The 14,887-nt window shown below is 34.2% G+C and overlaps 1 protein-coding gene across 1 annotated transcript in view; it reads left to right on the forward strand.

The window, feature by feature from the left end:
• ZNF33B (zinc finger protein 33B) overlaps positions 1 to 14,887 on the forward strand; it is a 38,068-nt gene that overhangs the window by 9,603 nt on the left and 13,578 nt on the right. Inside the window, 2 exon segments of the mRNA XM_074337337.1 lie at positions 1,148 to 1,292; positions 1,567 to 1,662. Of these exon segments, the coding sequence (XP_074193438.1) occupies positions 1,148 to 1,292; positions 1,567 to 1,662 (241 nt within the window).

Consider the following 14,887-nt stretch of genomic DNA (forward strand, 5'->3'; position numbering starts at 1 on the left):
TTTCTGTCCAGTGAATTGGTGACCAGTTCTGTTGCTATCTTTATCAGTGTCCTATTTGCATCCCATTTTCTACTGCAGTAGTTTATGCAAGTGATGTTGTTTTTGTCCTTTAGCTTTTTCTTCACTTTTTCAAAAGAATTGGTTCTATAAATAAAAGCCTGGTCATACAATTTTAGTATATGCTCACATCTATTCTTTTGCTCCCCTTTCACTGCAACAGTGATACTTAAGGTAGAGGCATGCAGTCTAGAAGATATCTTCTCTTATATATTCTACAGACATTTCAAATACAATAATTCCAAAATCTTTCCCTCATTTTCTACACTTCCTTATTATTGTCTCTGAATTGAAGAGTTAAAGCCTAGACTACATGAAGAGTTAGAGCCTAGATTGCAGTGAAATAAAATATTAGGCCTTTTTCTGCATGTTTAAATTAAATTAGAAGAAAATTAAAATTTATAATAAATGTATGGATAGTTTATTTCTATAATTTACAAATACAAATTTCTGTAGTTCTCAGTATTCTTTAAGGTAGAAAGTGATTCTTTGGAGACCGTTGGTCTAAAGTTACTCTGTAATCCATTTCCTAAATACATCCATGGCCTTTTGCCTCATCACAGCTTCAGGCTGTGTTCTCAAGTCCTTCTATGCTGTTTACCCTTCTACTTGTTTCCTGAGTGTGTTCGAGTCCTGCTGCCTTTGCTTGTGCCATGGCCCTGTGTTCATGAAGAACACAATATTACTCTTTATCCAACAGCTATTCTTCAGTGAAGCGTAAAATAGGACTTATACTGCTCCTCATTTACATTCGTCTATCTTGTATGTACTTTCAGTATAGCACTTCTAATATATAACTGCATATGTTTTATTACCAGATTATATGCTCTTTGAATACAAGAAGATGTTTATTAATCTTAGTACTTCCAAGAACTAGAATAGTGCCAGGTACATTGTGGGGACTTGATGATTTTTTTATATGAATAAGACCTTAATGCAACAGCAGAATATATCTATTATGATTTGTCTTCTTCCTGCAAAGTATAAAGCAAAGCAGTCTGTAAACCATTTTGGTAATCTGAATAGTATTCATGATAAAGATTAGATCCCATTCATCTTTTCCCATGTTATCTAATTCTCAATATTTCAGGTTGAACAGAAATTCCAGGCATCAGTATCATTTAAGGATGTAATTGTGGGCTTCACCCCGGAGGAGTGGCAGCACCTGGACCCAACTCAGAGGTCTCTGTATAGAGATGTGATGCTGGAGAACTATAGCAACCTTGTTTCAGTAGGTAAGATCTATTTACTATGGAATTCTAAATAGCATTTTTATACTCTTTTAAATATGAAGCATAGGGACACTGTAGAGTTTAATGACAGTTAAGATTAGAAGTCAGGAATCAATGTTGATTGATCACTTTTGGGCACCAGGAACATATTTGTGTTTGCGTCTCCAGTGAAATGTTCAGTGGCACCTTCACTGAACAGCTCCAGAAGCTTCCTCCTCTTTCAGAGGCTCTGAAATAAGTTTCCCAGTCCACATCCTAAGTGATTTCACTTTGACAGGTTATTGTGTTACCAAACCAGAGGTGATCTTCAGGCTGGAGCAAGGAGAGGAGCCCTGGATATTGGAGAAAGAATTCATAAGCCAGAGCTTCCCAGGTGAGTTAAGGTACTGACCATTACGGAATTTGTTATTGTCCTGTGGTTAATCCAGAGCTTGACAACTTTGAAATGTTTTTTCACGAACATCTCTTTAAGAGGTCCTAATACTTGGATGTGACTGAGAATACTGATTATTGAATGAAACCTCCAGATATCACTCTCACAAAAAAATGTTCTCCTTTTTGATTCACTTTTTGAATATTTACTATTCTTACATCTTCCAATAGTCCAGTCTTTGCCCATTTCATTCTACTACTGTGTATCTTGGTTACTGTATGTTTTTCAAAGTACTTTCAGTTCCCTGCCTTACCACCACTGCCCTGCATGCCTGCAGTTGTCAGGCATTCTTTCATACACTCATTTTCTGACTCAAATTTTTTTTTTGATACTTAAAGAAATTTGATTTTTATTTTAATAGTAACACAAGTCAAAGCTTAATTCAAAACATCTGGTTTCACTTTCTTTAGTGATTATGATAGCGCGAGATTCTGAGACATCAAGTATGACTCTGTCATTTATTTGATATGCAAATGCATTTCTTGGCTTGAGTGTAAATCTTACACTTTCAATTGTGCCCCTTGTAGTAATTATTATTATTTTTCTTTTTTTTTATTAGTTTCAGGTGTACAAAACAATGTAATAATCAGACATTTACTATTTATATCCCTCACACAGTGATAACCCCCATCCTGCAATCTACTACCCCTCTGACATCGCATACAGCCCTTACATTTCCACTGTCTCTATTCCTAATGCTGTACTCCACTTCTTGTACATATATATATATATATATATATATATATATATACACACACACACACACACACACACACAGACATATACAAATGAATTGTAGTTGACATTCATTATTGTTCAGCTTCTGGTGTACAGTGCAGTGATCAGGCATCTACACCATCCCTGGGGTGGTCTCCCTAACGAGACAAGTGTCCATCGGATACCCTGCAAAATCTTTACAACATTATTGATTACATTCCCTAAATTAACTTTCGTATCCCCATGGCAATCTTGTTGTTACTGACTGTGCTTTCTAATCCCCTCACCTTCCCCCTTACCCCCATACCCACTCCCATCTAGCAACCCTCAGTTTTTCCTCTGTCTCTGAGACTGTTTCTGATGTTTCTGATTACTATGTTCATTTATTCTTTTCTTTAGATTCCACATATAAGTGAGATCATATGGGATTTGTCTTTCTCTGTCTGACTTATTGAACTTAGCATAATGTTCTCTAGGTCCATCCATGTTGTTGCAAATGGTGAGATTTCTTTCTTCTTTATGGCTGCAGTTTCTTAATCCAGTCGTCTGCCAATGGGCATTTTGGTTGTTTTCATGTCTTGGCTATTGTGTATAGTGCTGCAATAAACATAGGAGTGCATAAATTTTTTCAAATTAGAGTTTTAGATTTCTCTGGATAGATACCTAGAAGTGGAATTGCTGAGTCATAAGGTCGTTCCATTTTCAGTTTTTTGAGATACCTCCATACTGTTTTCCATTGTGGCTGCACCAATCTGCAATCCCACCAATAGTGCACAAGTGTTCCCTTTTCTCCACATCCGCGCCAACACTTTTTGTTTGTTGATTTACTGATGATAGCCATTTTGACTGGGGTGAGGTGGTATCTCACTGTGATTTTTATTTGCATTTCTCTAATGATTAGTGAGGTTGAGCATTTTTTCATAAGTCTGTTTGACATCTGTATGTCCTCTTTAGAAAAATGTCTCTTCATGTCCTCTGCCATTTTCTAATTGGGTTGTTTGATTTTTTGGAATTGAGTTGAGTGAGTTTTTTAATAAATTTTGGATATTAACCCCTTATTGGATATATCATTGGCAAACATCTCCCATTCAGTAGGATCCATTTTTGTTTTATTGATGGTTTCCTTTACTGTGAAAAAAACTTTTTAGTTTGATGTAATCCCACAGTTTTATTTTTTTTCTTACTTCCCTTGCCCGAGGGTATATATCAGTAAAAATCTTACTCCAGGTAATGTCTGTACTTTCTTCCTATATTTTCTTCTAGGAGTTTTATGGTTTCAGATCTTACATTTAAGTCTTTAAGCCATTTTGAATTTATTCTTGTATATGGTGTAAGGAGGTGGTCCAGCTTCATTTTTTTGCATGTATCTGTCCAGGTTTCCCAGCACCATTTTTGGAATAGACTGTCTACATACACCACTGTAAATTCTTGCTTCCATTCTCATAGATTAAATGGCCATATAGGCATAGATTTATTTCTGGACTCTCTGTTCTGTTCCATTGATGTTATGTGTCTGTTTTTATGCCAGTACCATGCTGTTTTGATTACTGTAGCCTTGTAGTATAATTTGATGTCAGGTATTGTTATACATCCCAGTGTGTTCTTATTTCTCAGGATTGCCAAGGCTATCCGGGGTCTTTTATGGTTCCATATAAATTTTAGGATTATATGTTCTATTTCTGTGAAAAATGTCGTTGGTAGTTTGATAGGAATTGTGTTGAATCTGTATATTGCCTTAGGCAGTATGGACATTTTAACTATATTAATTCTTCCTATCCATGAGCCATGCCATTATGTGTTTCCAATATTTGTATCTTCTTTCATTTCTTTCTTCAGTGTCTTATAATTTTCTGAGTACAGATCTTTTACTTCTTTGGTTAAATTTATCCTCAGGTATTTTATAGTCTTTGAATCAATTGTAAATGGGATTTTTTAAAAATTTCTCCTTCTGATGTTTTATTATTGGTATATACAAATGCAACTGATTTCTGAATATTAATTTTGTATCCTGCTACTTTACTAAATTCATCTATCAGCTCTAATAGTTTCTTGGTGGAGTCTTTAGGGTTCTCTCTATATAGTATCATGTCATCTGCATATAATGACAATTTTACTTGCTCCTTACCGATTTGGATGCCTTTTATTTCTTTTTCTTGTCTGATTGCTGTGGCTAGAACTTCCAGTACTATTTTGAATAGAAGTGGAGAAAGTGGGCAACCTTGCCTTGTTCCTGATCTTAAGGGAATGGTTTTAGCTTTTCCCCATTGAGTATGATGTTAGCTGTGGGTTTATCATATATGGCCTTTATTATGTTGAGATATGATCCCTCTATTCCCACTTTCTTAAGGGTTTTTATCATAAATGGCTGCTGGATTTTGTCAAATGCTTTTTCTGCATCTATTGATATGATCATATGATTTTTATTTTTCATTTTGTTAATGTGGTGTATCACATTAATTGATTTGCAGATGTTGAACCACCCTTGCATACCAGGAATGAATCCCACTTGATCATGGTGTATGATCTTTTTAATGTATTGCTGAATTCTGTTCGCTAATATTTTGTTGAGGATTTTTGCATCTATGTTCATTAGGGATATCGGCCTGTAGTTTTCCTTTTTTTTGTAATGTCTTTGTCTGAATTTGGGATCAGGGTGATAGTGGCAACATAAAAACTGTTTGGAGCCTTCCCTCCTTCTGGATTTTTTTGGAATAGTTTGAGGAAAATAGGTGATAATTCTTTTTTGAATGTTTTGTAAAATTTACCTGTAAAGCTATCTGGTCCACACTTTTATTTGTTGGAAACTTGTTGATTACTGATTCAATTTCCCTGGTGGTAATCAGTCTATTCAGGTTTTCCATTTCTTCTTTAGTTAGCCTTGAAGGTTGTATGCTTCTAGAAAATTGTCCATTTCTTCCAGATTGTCTAATTTGTTGGCATATAGTTGCTCATAGTAATTTCTTAAAAATTTTTTATTTCTGTGGTGTCTATTGTCACTTCTCCTCTTTCATTTCTGATTTTATTAATTTGGGTCCTGTCTCTCTTTTTTTTTTTGATGAGTTTGCGATTTTGTTTATCTTGTGTAAAAAAGAGTTCTTGATAAGGGGAAGGTGAGAGGTTTTGAAAAATAGTCGGTAACCACAAGATGGTCATGGGGGTTTTGAAAATTAATTTGGGGATCGTACAGAGGGATAGTGGATGGGGGGAGGGGGGTTCACACAGTGTGAGGGATATAAATGATAAACGTCTAAGTTTTACTTTGTCTTGTGCACCTGAAACTAATAAAATAAAAAAAAGTTCTTGGATTCATTGATCTTTTGTATTGTTTTTTTGGTCTCTATTTCATTTATTTGCACTCTGATCTTTATTATCTCCTTCCTTACACTCCCTTTGGGCTTATTTTGCTATTATTTTTCCAGATCTCTTAAGTGTAAAGGTGAACTGTTGATTAGTGATTTTTGTCATTTCTTTAGGTAGGCCTGCATTGCTATGAATTTCCCTCTTAGGACTGCTTTCGCTTGTCTTGTGATATCTTTTGATTTCTTCCTTGATCTCATGGTTGACCCATTCATTATTTAGTAACATGTTATTCAGCCTCCATGTGTTTGTGTGTCTTCCAGTTTCTTTCCTGTAGTTGATGTCTAATTTCATAGCACTGTGGTCAGAGAAGACAATTGGTATGATTTCAATTTTCTTAAATTTATCAAGACTTGTTTTGTGGCATAACATATGGTCTATCTTGGAGACTGTTCCATGTGCGCTTGAGAAGAACGTGTATTCTGCAGCTTTGGGGAATATTGATTACTCTGAAAATATCGATTAAATCCAAGTGGTCCAATGTGTCATTTAAGGCTGTTGTTTCCATATTCATTTTCTGTCTGGAAGACCTGTCCCTTGTTGTCAGAGGTGTGTTGAAGTCCCCTACTATGATAGTGTTACTGTTGATCTCTGTCTTTATGTCAGTCAATATCTGTTTTATATATTTAGGTGCTCCTATGTTGGGTGCATAGATGTTTACTAGGGTTATGTCCTCTTGTCAGATTGATCCCTTTATTATAATATAGTGCCCTTCTTTGTCTTTTAAAATATTCTTCATTTTAAAGTCTATTTTGTCAGATACAAGTATTGCAACTCCAGCGTTTTTCTCATTGCCATTTGCGTGAAATATCTTACTCCAACCCTTGACTTTCAGCCTGTGTGTGTCTTTTGATCTGAGGTGAGTCTCTTGTATACAGCATATACAAGGGTCTTGCTTTCTTATCCATTCAGCCACCCTATGTCTCTTGATTGGAGCATTTAATCCATTTACATTTAAAGTGATTATTGATAGGTACATAGTTATTGCCATTTTTTTATTTGTAGTTGGATTGTTTTCGTCTTTCTTCTGCTTACAGAAGCCCTTTTAATATTTCCTGCAATGCTGGCTGGTGGTTATAAATTCCTTTAGCTTATTCTTTTCTGGGAAGCTCTTTATCTGTCTTCAATTTTAAATGATAGCCTTGCTGGATAAAGCAATCTAGGTTATAGGCCTTTGGTTTTCATCAATTTGAGTACCTCCTGCCACTCCCTGCTAGCCTGCAAAGTTTCTGTAGAAAAGTCATTTGATAGCCTTATAGGAGTTCCCTTGTATGTATGTAACCTGCTGTCTTTCTCTTGCTGCTTTTAGGATTCTCTCTTTATCTTTAACCTTTGCCATTTTAACTATAATGTGTCTTGGTGTGGACCTGTTTGAGGTTATTCTGGTTTGAAGTCTCGGCATTTCCTGGGCTTGTATGTTGGTTTCCTTCATCAGGTTAGGGAAGTTTTTGGACATTATTACTTCAAATATGTTCTCGATCCCTTGCTTCCTCTCTTCACCTTGTGGTATTCCTCTGGTGCACATGTTGTTGCCCTTGATGTTATCCCAGAGGTCTCTTAAACCATCTTCACTGTTTTTTATTCTTTTTTCTTTTTGTTGTTCTGTTGGGTGATCTCTGCTAACTTGTCTTCTAAGTTGCTGATTCGATCCTCTGCTTCATCTAACCTGTTGGTAATTCCTTTAAGTGAGTTCTTTATTTCAGTTATTGTGTTCTTTAGTTCTAACTGGTTGTTCATTATGCTTTCTATCCTTTTTTATGTCGTCACTAACATTAAACATTCTTATCATCAGTGTTCTGAACTCTGTCTGATAAGTTCAGAACCTATTTCATTTTGTCCCAATTCTGGAGGTTTCTTCTGCTATTTAGGACCTGTTTCTTTGTTTCCCCATTCTGGCTGACTCTCTGTGTTTGCTTCGACGTATTAAGTGGATCCCCTAGGGTTCTCGGTTTTTGCTGGGTTATCTTATGTAGTATGTGACCTTTATACTTGACTTGTACCATTTCCCTGTGTGTATCTCCAAAGGTGATCCTTGTGTTGTGTATGTTGTCCTGTTACAGTTCAGTTTTAATTGCTTTTGGCTTGTCAGTAGGTGGGATTGACTCCTAGGCTGATGAGAAAGACAAGTACTATATGGCAGCACTTATATGTGGAATCTGAAAAAGCCAAACTTGTAAAAACAGCAAAATGGTGGTTAGCAGGTGACAGTGTGTGTAGGGACAGGGCAGTTGTTTAAGGGTGTGAACTTGCAATGAGTAGTAAATAAGCCCTAGAGATCTGTGTCTCTATCTATCAATATATATAGTGAATATAGACAAGGATAGTATAATCATTAAACTTGCTAAGAGACTAGAACTTAATTATTCCAACCACTAAAAAGAAATGATAATTGTGTAATGAGATAGAGGTGCTAATTATTTGTATAATGGCAATCATAATATATAAATGTTTTAATTTAACATATGTACCATAAATTTACACAATGTTATATGTCAAATATAATTTTAAAAAAGCACTAAACAAACAGATACTTATGTAGATTAAACGTCATGTGATAGTTAAAAACTATCAAGAAATTAAAGCAGGGTTAAATTGATTGTGTGTGCTACTTTAAAAAGAGTAGTCAGGGAAAACCTTCAAGAGATCACCATTAGAGCAAAAATTTGAATGAAATAATTGCAAGAACTATGAGGATTCTGCCTGTTTTCAGGAGGGGTAATAGCAACTATTAAGCCCATGGGCAGGAATGTACTTAGTGTTTTTCAGATTGACAGGAGGAGAAGCAGGAGATGATGTCAGGCAGCTATGATCCAAAAGATGAGTGTATCATAAGCCTTATTAAAGAATTTGATTTTATTCTTAATTTATTGGTGGATTTTTGGCAAATGAGTAACATCTGATTTATATTTGTATAAGATCTTTTTTACCTCTATTGAGAAAATATAAGGAAGAGTATAGGGCATAGAGAGCTCATTAGGGGACTGTTGTAGTTTTCCTTATGAATGATTATGATCAGTTAGACAATATTGGAAGGCAGGGAGGTAATGAGAAGACGTTGGATTATCTCACTATTTAGAAAGTGGGGCAGTAACAAAAGAACTAACATTTATATCACAGAGTAACAGAAGAGATGGGAGAGTGGTGCTTAAAGTATTTAAAGAAATAAAGGTTGAGAACTTCTCAAATTTGGCAAAAGACATAAATCTACTCACTCAGGAATCAGAGAGAACTCCAAAGAAGATAAATCCAAAGATATCCATGTTAAAGGCACATCATAATTAAATTTCTGAGAACACTAAAAAAATCTTGAAAGTAGCCATTAGAAAGAAACATTACCTTTGGGAATGACAGTGGATTTACCTCAGACCATACAGGCTAGGAGGAAATAGCACATTTTTTCAACTACTGAAAGAAAAGAACTATCAAAAATTCTTTTTCCTGTGAAAATATATTCAGTAAAGAAGGAAAACTAAAGATAGTGTTATACAAAGGAAAAACTAAGAGAAAATATTAGTAGCAAACCTATCTTTAAAAAATGGCTAGAGGAAATTTTCTAATAGGAAATAATACAAGAAAGCTTAGAACTTCAGAAAAGAAAGAACATTGAAAGTGGCAAAAACAGGACTAAATATGAGATCTGACAGTTAAGTTCGCGAACTTGCCACCATGCACTCACGTTGGCAGCACTGTACAAACAGCTCGGTAAGGTTTCATAACCTAGGTATATTGGTGTCTCACAGCTGTGTTTGTGTCGATGTGTGGCTCTGTTTTGCTGAGTGGCGTTCATTATTGTTGAGTGTTTTTGTGTGCCCTGGCGAGAATATTTGAGCTTGAATTAGAGTAATGAACATTCAGTTTCTTGCTAAACTTGGCAGAAGTTGAAGTGAAATCAGGGACATGTTAGTCCAAGTTTATGGGGTTAATGCCATGAAGAAAACGGCAGTGTACAAATGGATTAAACCTTTTTCTGAGGGGAGAGAAAGAGTCACTGATGAAGAGAGGTCAGGGCGGCCAGTAACTGATGAAAACATTGCAAAACTTTGTGGAATTATGCATCAAAATCGTCAGCTGAATGTGAGAATCATGGCAGACCAAGTAAACATCGATAGAGAAACAGGAAAATCTTAACTGAAAATCTTGGCATGAGAAAGGTGTGTGCAAAAATGGTCCTGAAGGAGCTCCTGCATCACGACAATGTACCAGCTCACATGGCACTGTCTGTGAGGGAGGTTTTAGCCAGTAAACAAATGACTATCGGAACACCCTCCCTACTCACCTGGTCTGGCCCTTAGTGTCTTCTTTCTTCCCCTGAAGATAAAGGAAATATTGAAAGGAAGACATTTTGATGACATTCAGGACATCAAGGTTAATATGACAACAGCTCTGATGGACATTCCAGGAAAAGTTTTGAAATTGCTTTGAAGGGTGAACTAGGCGCTGGCATCGGTGTATACCTTCCCAATGGGAGTACTTCGAAGGTGACTGTAGTGATTTTCAGCAGTGAGGTATGTGGTACTTTTTCTACAATGAATTCTTGAACTTAATTGTCAGACCTCATATAATGGAGTTCCCTTCTCATGAGTTTCCGAAATCATATTTGATGATTGGAGCAAAGTTTATATGTGATTTAATCCTATGTATGTAGAGGAAATACTGAACGCAATTATATTTTTAAGTAGGGAGGATTTAAGTGGAATTAAAGTTTTACATTTTGCTTGAGTGGTTAAATGTTGGTACTAGAAGTCTGTGATAAGTTACACACATGGCACTTTATTATCTAGAAGAACCATTAAAAACTACAAAATGATACACTTAGAAACAGTGTAAATAAATGGATCTGTTCATGTAACCAATAGGAAAATAAGAAATGACGAACAGTTGAATGAGAAACTGAGAAAACAATTAATAGCCAGACTTAATTGAGCCTAGCATAAGAATGTTTATCCTAAGTGTAAATGATCTAAGTACACCAATTAAAATACAGATTGGCAGAATGGATAAAACCAAAAACATGTTTCAAAAATATGTTACTTATAAGAGTCTCACTTCAAATGTAACATTGGTTGATAAAAGAATAGAAAAAGATACACCATGCAAACATCAGTCAACACAAAGGCAAGAATAGCCCCATTAAGATCAGATAAAGTAATCTCTAGAGCAAAGAAAATAATTAGACAAAAAGAGGAATATTTCAACAGAAATACAGTAATCTAAAATGTGACTCCACCAAACAACAGAAACTCAAAGTAGACAAAAGAAAACTGATTGAACTGAAAGGGGAAGTAAATCCTCAGTTATATTTGGAGAATTCACCACTTCATTCTCAACAATTGGTAAAACTACTAAACATTAAATCAGCAGTAGATACAGAAAAACTGAACAGCACCATCAATGAACAGGATTGAAGCAACATTTATGAACATTACACAGAAGCAGCAGGATACACATTTTTAAGTGCTCATGGAACATTCCGAAACATAAAACGTGCCCTCAGTAAATTTAAGAGAATTGAAATAATACTGAATGTTCTCTGACCATAATGAAGTGAAACTATAAATCAGTAACAAAGGCAAAATAAACAGGATAGTTATAAATAATGCATGGATCAACGAAGAAGGCTCAAAATTTTAAAGAAATGCATTGAACTCAATGAAAATGAGAACACCATATTAATATATGTGGGAGACAGCTAAATCTAATAGGGAAATTTATAATACTTAATGTTAACATTAGATAAGATAAAAAGGTCTCAAATCCATAATTAACTTTCTACCTCAAGAAGCTAGAAAAGAGCAAAGTAAATCCACAGCAAGTAGAAGGAAGAAAATTATAAGGAGAAATCAATGAGGTTGAAAATAGGAAAAGAATAGAGAAAATTAGTGAAACACAAATCTGATTCTTTGACAAAAATCAATAAAATTCATAAACCTCTAGCAATATGGACAAAAATAAAAGGTAAGACAAATCACTAATATCAGAAAAGAAACAGGATATAACTCCTGCATCCATGAATAGGATAAGCAAAATGCTTTGAACAGTTAGGCTCATAATTTGACAATTTAGGAAAAAATGGGTCAATTCTTCAGAAACCCCAAACTACCAAACCTCAATCAAGATGATATAGCTAATGTCAATGGCCCATAGATTGTCATAGAAGAGGCATAGATAATTTGAAGTAAAGAAATTAAATTTTAAATAAAAAGCACAAAATAGAAAAGAAAGAAATCTAGAATGTCATCACTGGAGACTTCTACCAACATTTAAAGAATTAACAATGATTTTACAAAATGTCTTCCAAAAAATAGAAGGGGAGGGAACGCTTCTTAACAAGGTTATTATTCTGATACCAAGATCATAGAAAGATAGTACAAAAAATAATAAAACTACAGGTCTATATCGCCCATAAATGATTTAGCAAAAATCATTAACAAAATACTATCAAATAGAAATCAGCCATGTATAAAAAGAATTATACGCCATGACCAAGTGGGATATATTCCAGGTATGGCTTAACAGAGAAAACTCAGTCAGTGTCATCTGCTATAGACTAAATAAAATACTATTATACATAGTATTGCTTTCTTCATTTCCTTTCAGATTGTTCATTGCAGGCGTATAGAAACACAACTGATTTGGGAGTACTGATTTTGTACCCTGCAATTTTTCTGAACTTGTATATTAGTTATAGTAGCTTTCTTATAGATTCCTTAGGATGTTCTGTGTTTAGAGAGAATCTTTCATATTCTTTCTTTAAGGCCATTATTTCCCTAATCTCAAAAGCGGAGGTGACATAAGAAATAAAAACTATAAACCAATATCTCTCATGAACATAAATGCAAAAACCCAAATAGAATCCAATACTGTATAAAAAGAATTATATATCAAGATCAATTAGGATTCATTACAGGCATATGAGGCTGGTTTAAATTCAAAAATTAATTGATATAATCTACCCCATCAATAGGCTATAGTATAGAGAGAAAAATATGATCATAGCAATTATGTAGAAGAAGCATTTGACAAAATCCAATACCCTTTCATGATTTAAAAAAAAAAAAAAAAAACACCTCAGCAAACTAGGAATAGAGGAGGACTTTCTCAACTTGATAAAAAATATTTATTTAAAAAAAACACCCTACATTTGGTTAACATACTTAATAGCGAGAAACTGGATGCTTTCTCCTTAATATCAGGAGCAAGGCAAGGATGCCTTGTTTCACTACTCTTTTAAGATCTTACCTGAAATCCTAAGTAATGCAGTAAGATAGGAAAATAAAAGATACACAGATAGCAAAGGAAGAAATTAAACTACTTTTTCACAGTGGCATGATTGTTTAGAAAATCCTAAAGAAGTGGAAATTTCTGGAACTAATAATAAATATAGCAAGGTTGCAGGATACAAGCTTAACATAAAAAAAACAATTGTTTTGTCACTGTTTTAGTTATGTCTTTACTGTTGAGTTGTAAGAGTTCTTTAAATATTCTATATACCAATCCCTAATTAGGTATATAATTTGCAGATGTTTTCTCTCATTTGTGGCTTATTATTTCTCTATCTTGGCTTTGTACTCTGCAGTAAGAGAGTTCTTTTTTTGTTTCACGAAGCACAGTTTATTTTGTTTTTGGTATTGTATCTAAAGGGGTGGTGTCTATCCCAAGGACATGGAAATTTACCCCTATGTATTTTTTAAAGTAAATAGCTCTGACATTTAGGTCTATGACCCATTTTTGTCTATGGTGTGAGGAAGAGGTTTTTTATTGTTACCATGTAGATATCAGTTGCCTCTGCACCATTTGTTGAAAAGCTATTTTTTTCACCATTGAATCATCTTGGCATCCTTATTGAAAATGAACTGAACATATTTATTAGTATTTATTTCTGGACTCTCAATTCCATTCTGTAGATCCATACATTTGTACTTATACCAGTACCACATTGTCTTGATTACTGCAGCTTTGTAGCAGATTTTGAAATTGAGAAGTCTCAGTTTTCCAACTTCTACCTCTTTTTCAAGGTTGTTTTGAGCATTTTCAGTTTCTTGAATTTTCACATGAATATTTGGACCAGCTTGTTCGTTTCTGCAAAAAAGGCAGCTGGGATTTAGTTACGGATCGTGTTGAATTTTTATATCAATTTGGCAATTATTGCCATGTTAACAATAAAGTCTTCTGATTCCTGAGCATGTGCTGGATGTTTCCATTTATTTAGGTCATCTTTAATTTCTTTCAGCATTGTTCTGTAGTTTTCAGACTATAAGATCTGAAATTACGTGGTTAAAGTTACTCATAACTATTTTATTCTTCTGCTGCTATTGTAAGTGGAATTAATTTCTTAAATTAGTTTATTGTTCATTGTTAGTATTTGGAAATATAGTTAATTTTTATGTATTGTTCCTGTACCCTGTAATCTTGTTGAACTCTTTTTTAGTTTTAATAGTGTTTGAGTGGATTCTTTAAGTTCCTTGTATGTAAGATCATGTCAACTGCAAGTAGTTTAACTGTTTTTCAATTTGAATTTTTCTTTTTTTGGCTAGTATTTCCTGTATAAGTGATTAGAGGACATTCTTTCCTGTTTGTGATCTTAGGGGAAAAATATTCCATCTTTCACTATTTACCATGTTGTTTGTGATGGGCTTTTTATAGATGCCTTTTATCAGATTGATGGAGTTTACTTCTATTTCTAGTTTTTTGATATTTTTTGTAAATAAGGGTGTTAGATTTTGTTAAATAATTTTTCTGCATGTATTGAGATGGTTATTGTATTGTCCTTTTTCTACTCATATGAACTATTAATTGATTTTCAAATGTTAAACTAAACTTATATTATTGGGATAAATTCCACTTGGTCATGGAGTATAATATTTTTATACATTATTGAATAAAGTTTGCTAGTATGTTTTTGAGGATTTGCGGTGTACAGTCATATAATGTTTATCTTAGTTTTCTTAGAGATTGATCTTCAGTTTTCTTTTCTCATGTCTGATTTGGGTACCTGGATAATATTGGACTTATAAAATGAGCTGGGAAGTGTTCTTTTGGTGGGGGGAGTTTCTAAATAATTGGTATTAATTCTTTTAAAAATACTTGGTAA

This window comes from Rhinolophus sinicus, linkage group LG07 (genome assembly GCF_036562045.2).
Source record: "Rhinolophus sinicus isolate RSC01 linkage group LG07, ASM3656204v1, whole genome shotgun sequence".
Taxonomy (NCBI): Eukaryota; Metazoa; Chordata; class Mammalia; order Chiroptera; family Rhinolophidae; genus Rhinolophus; species Rhinolophus sinicus.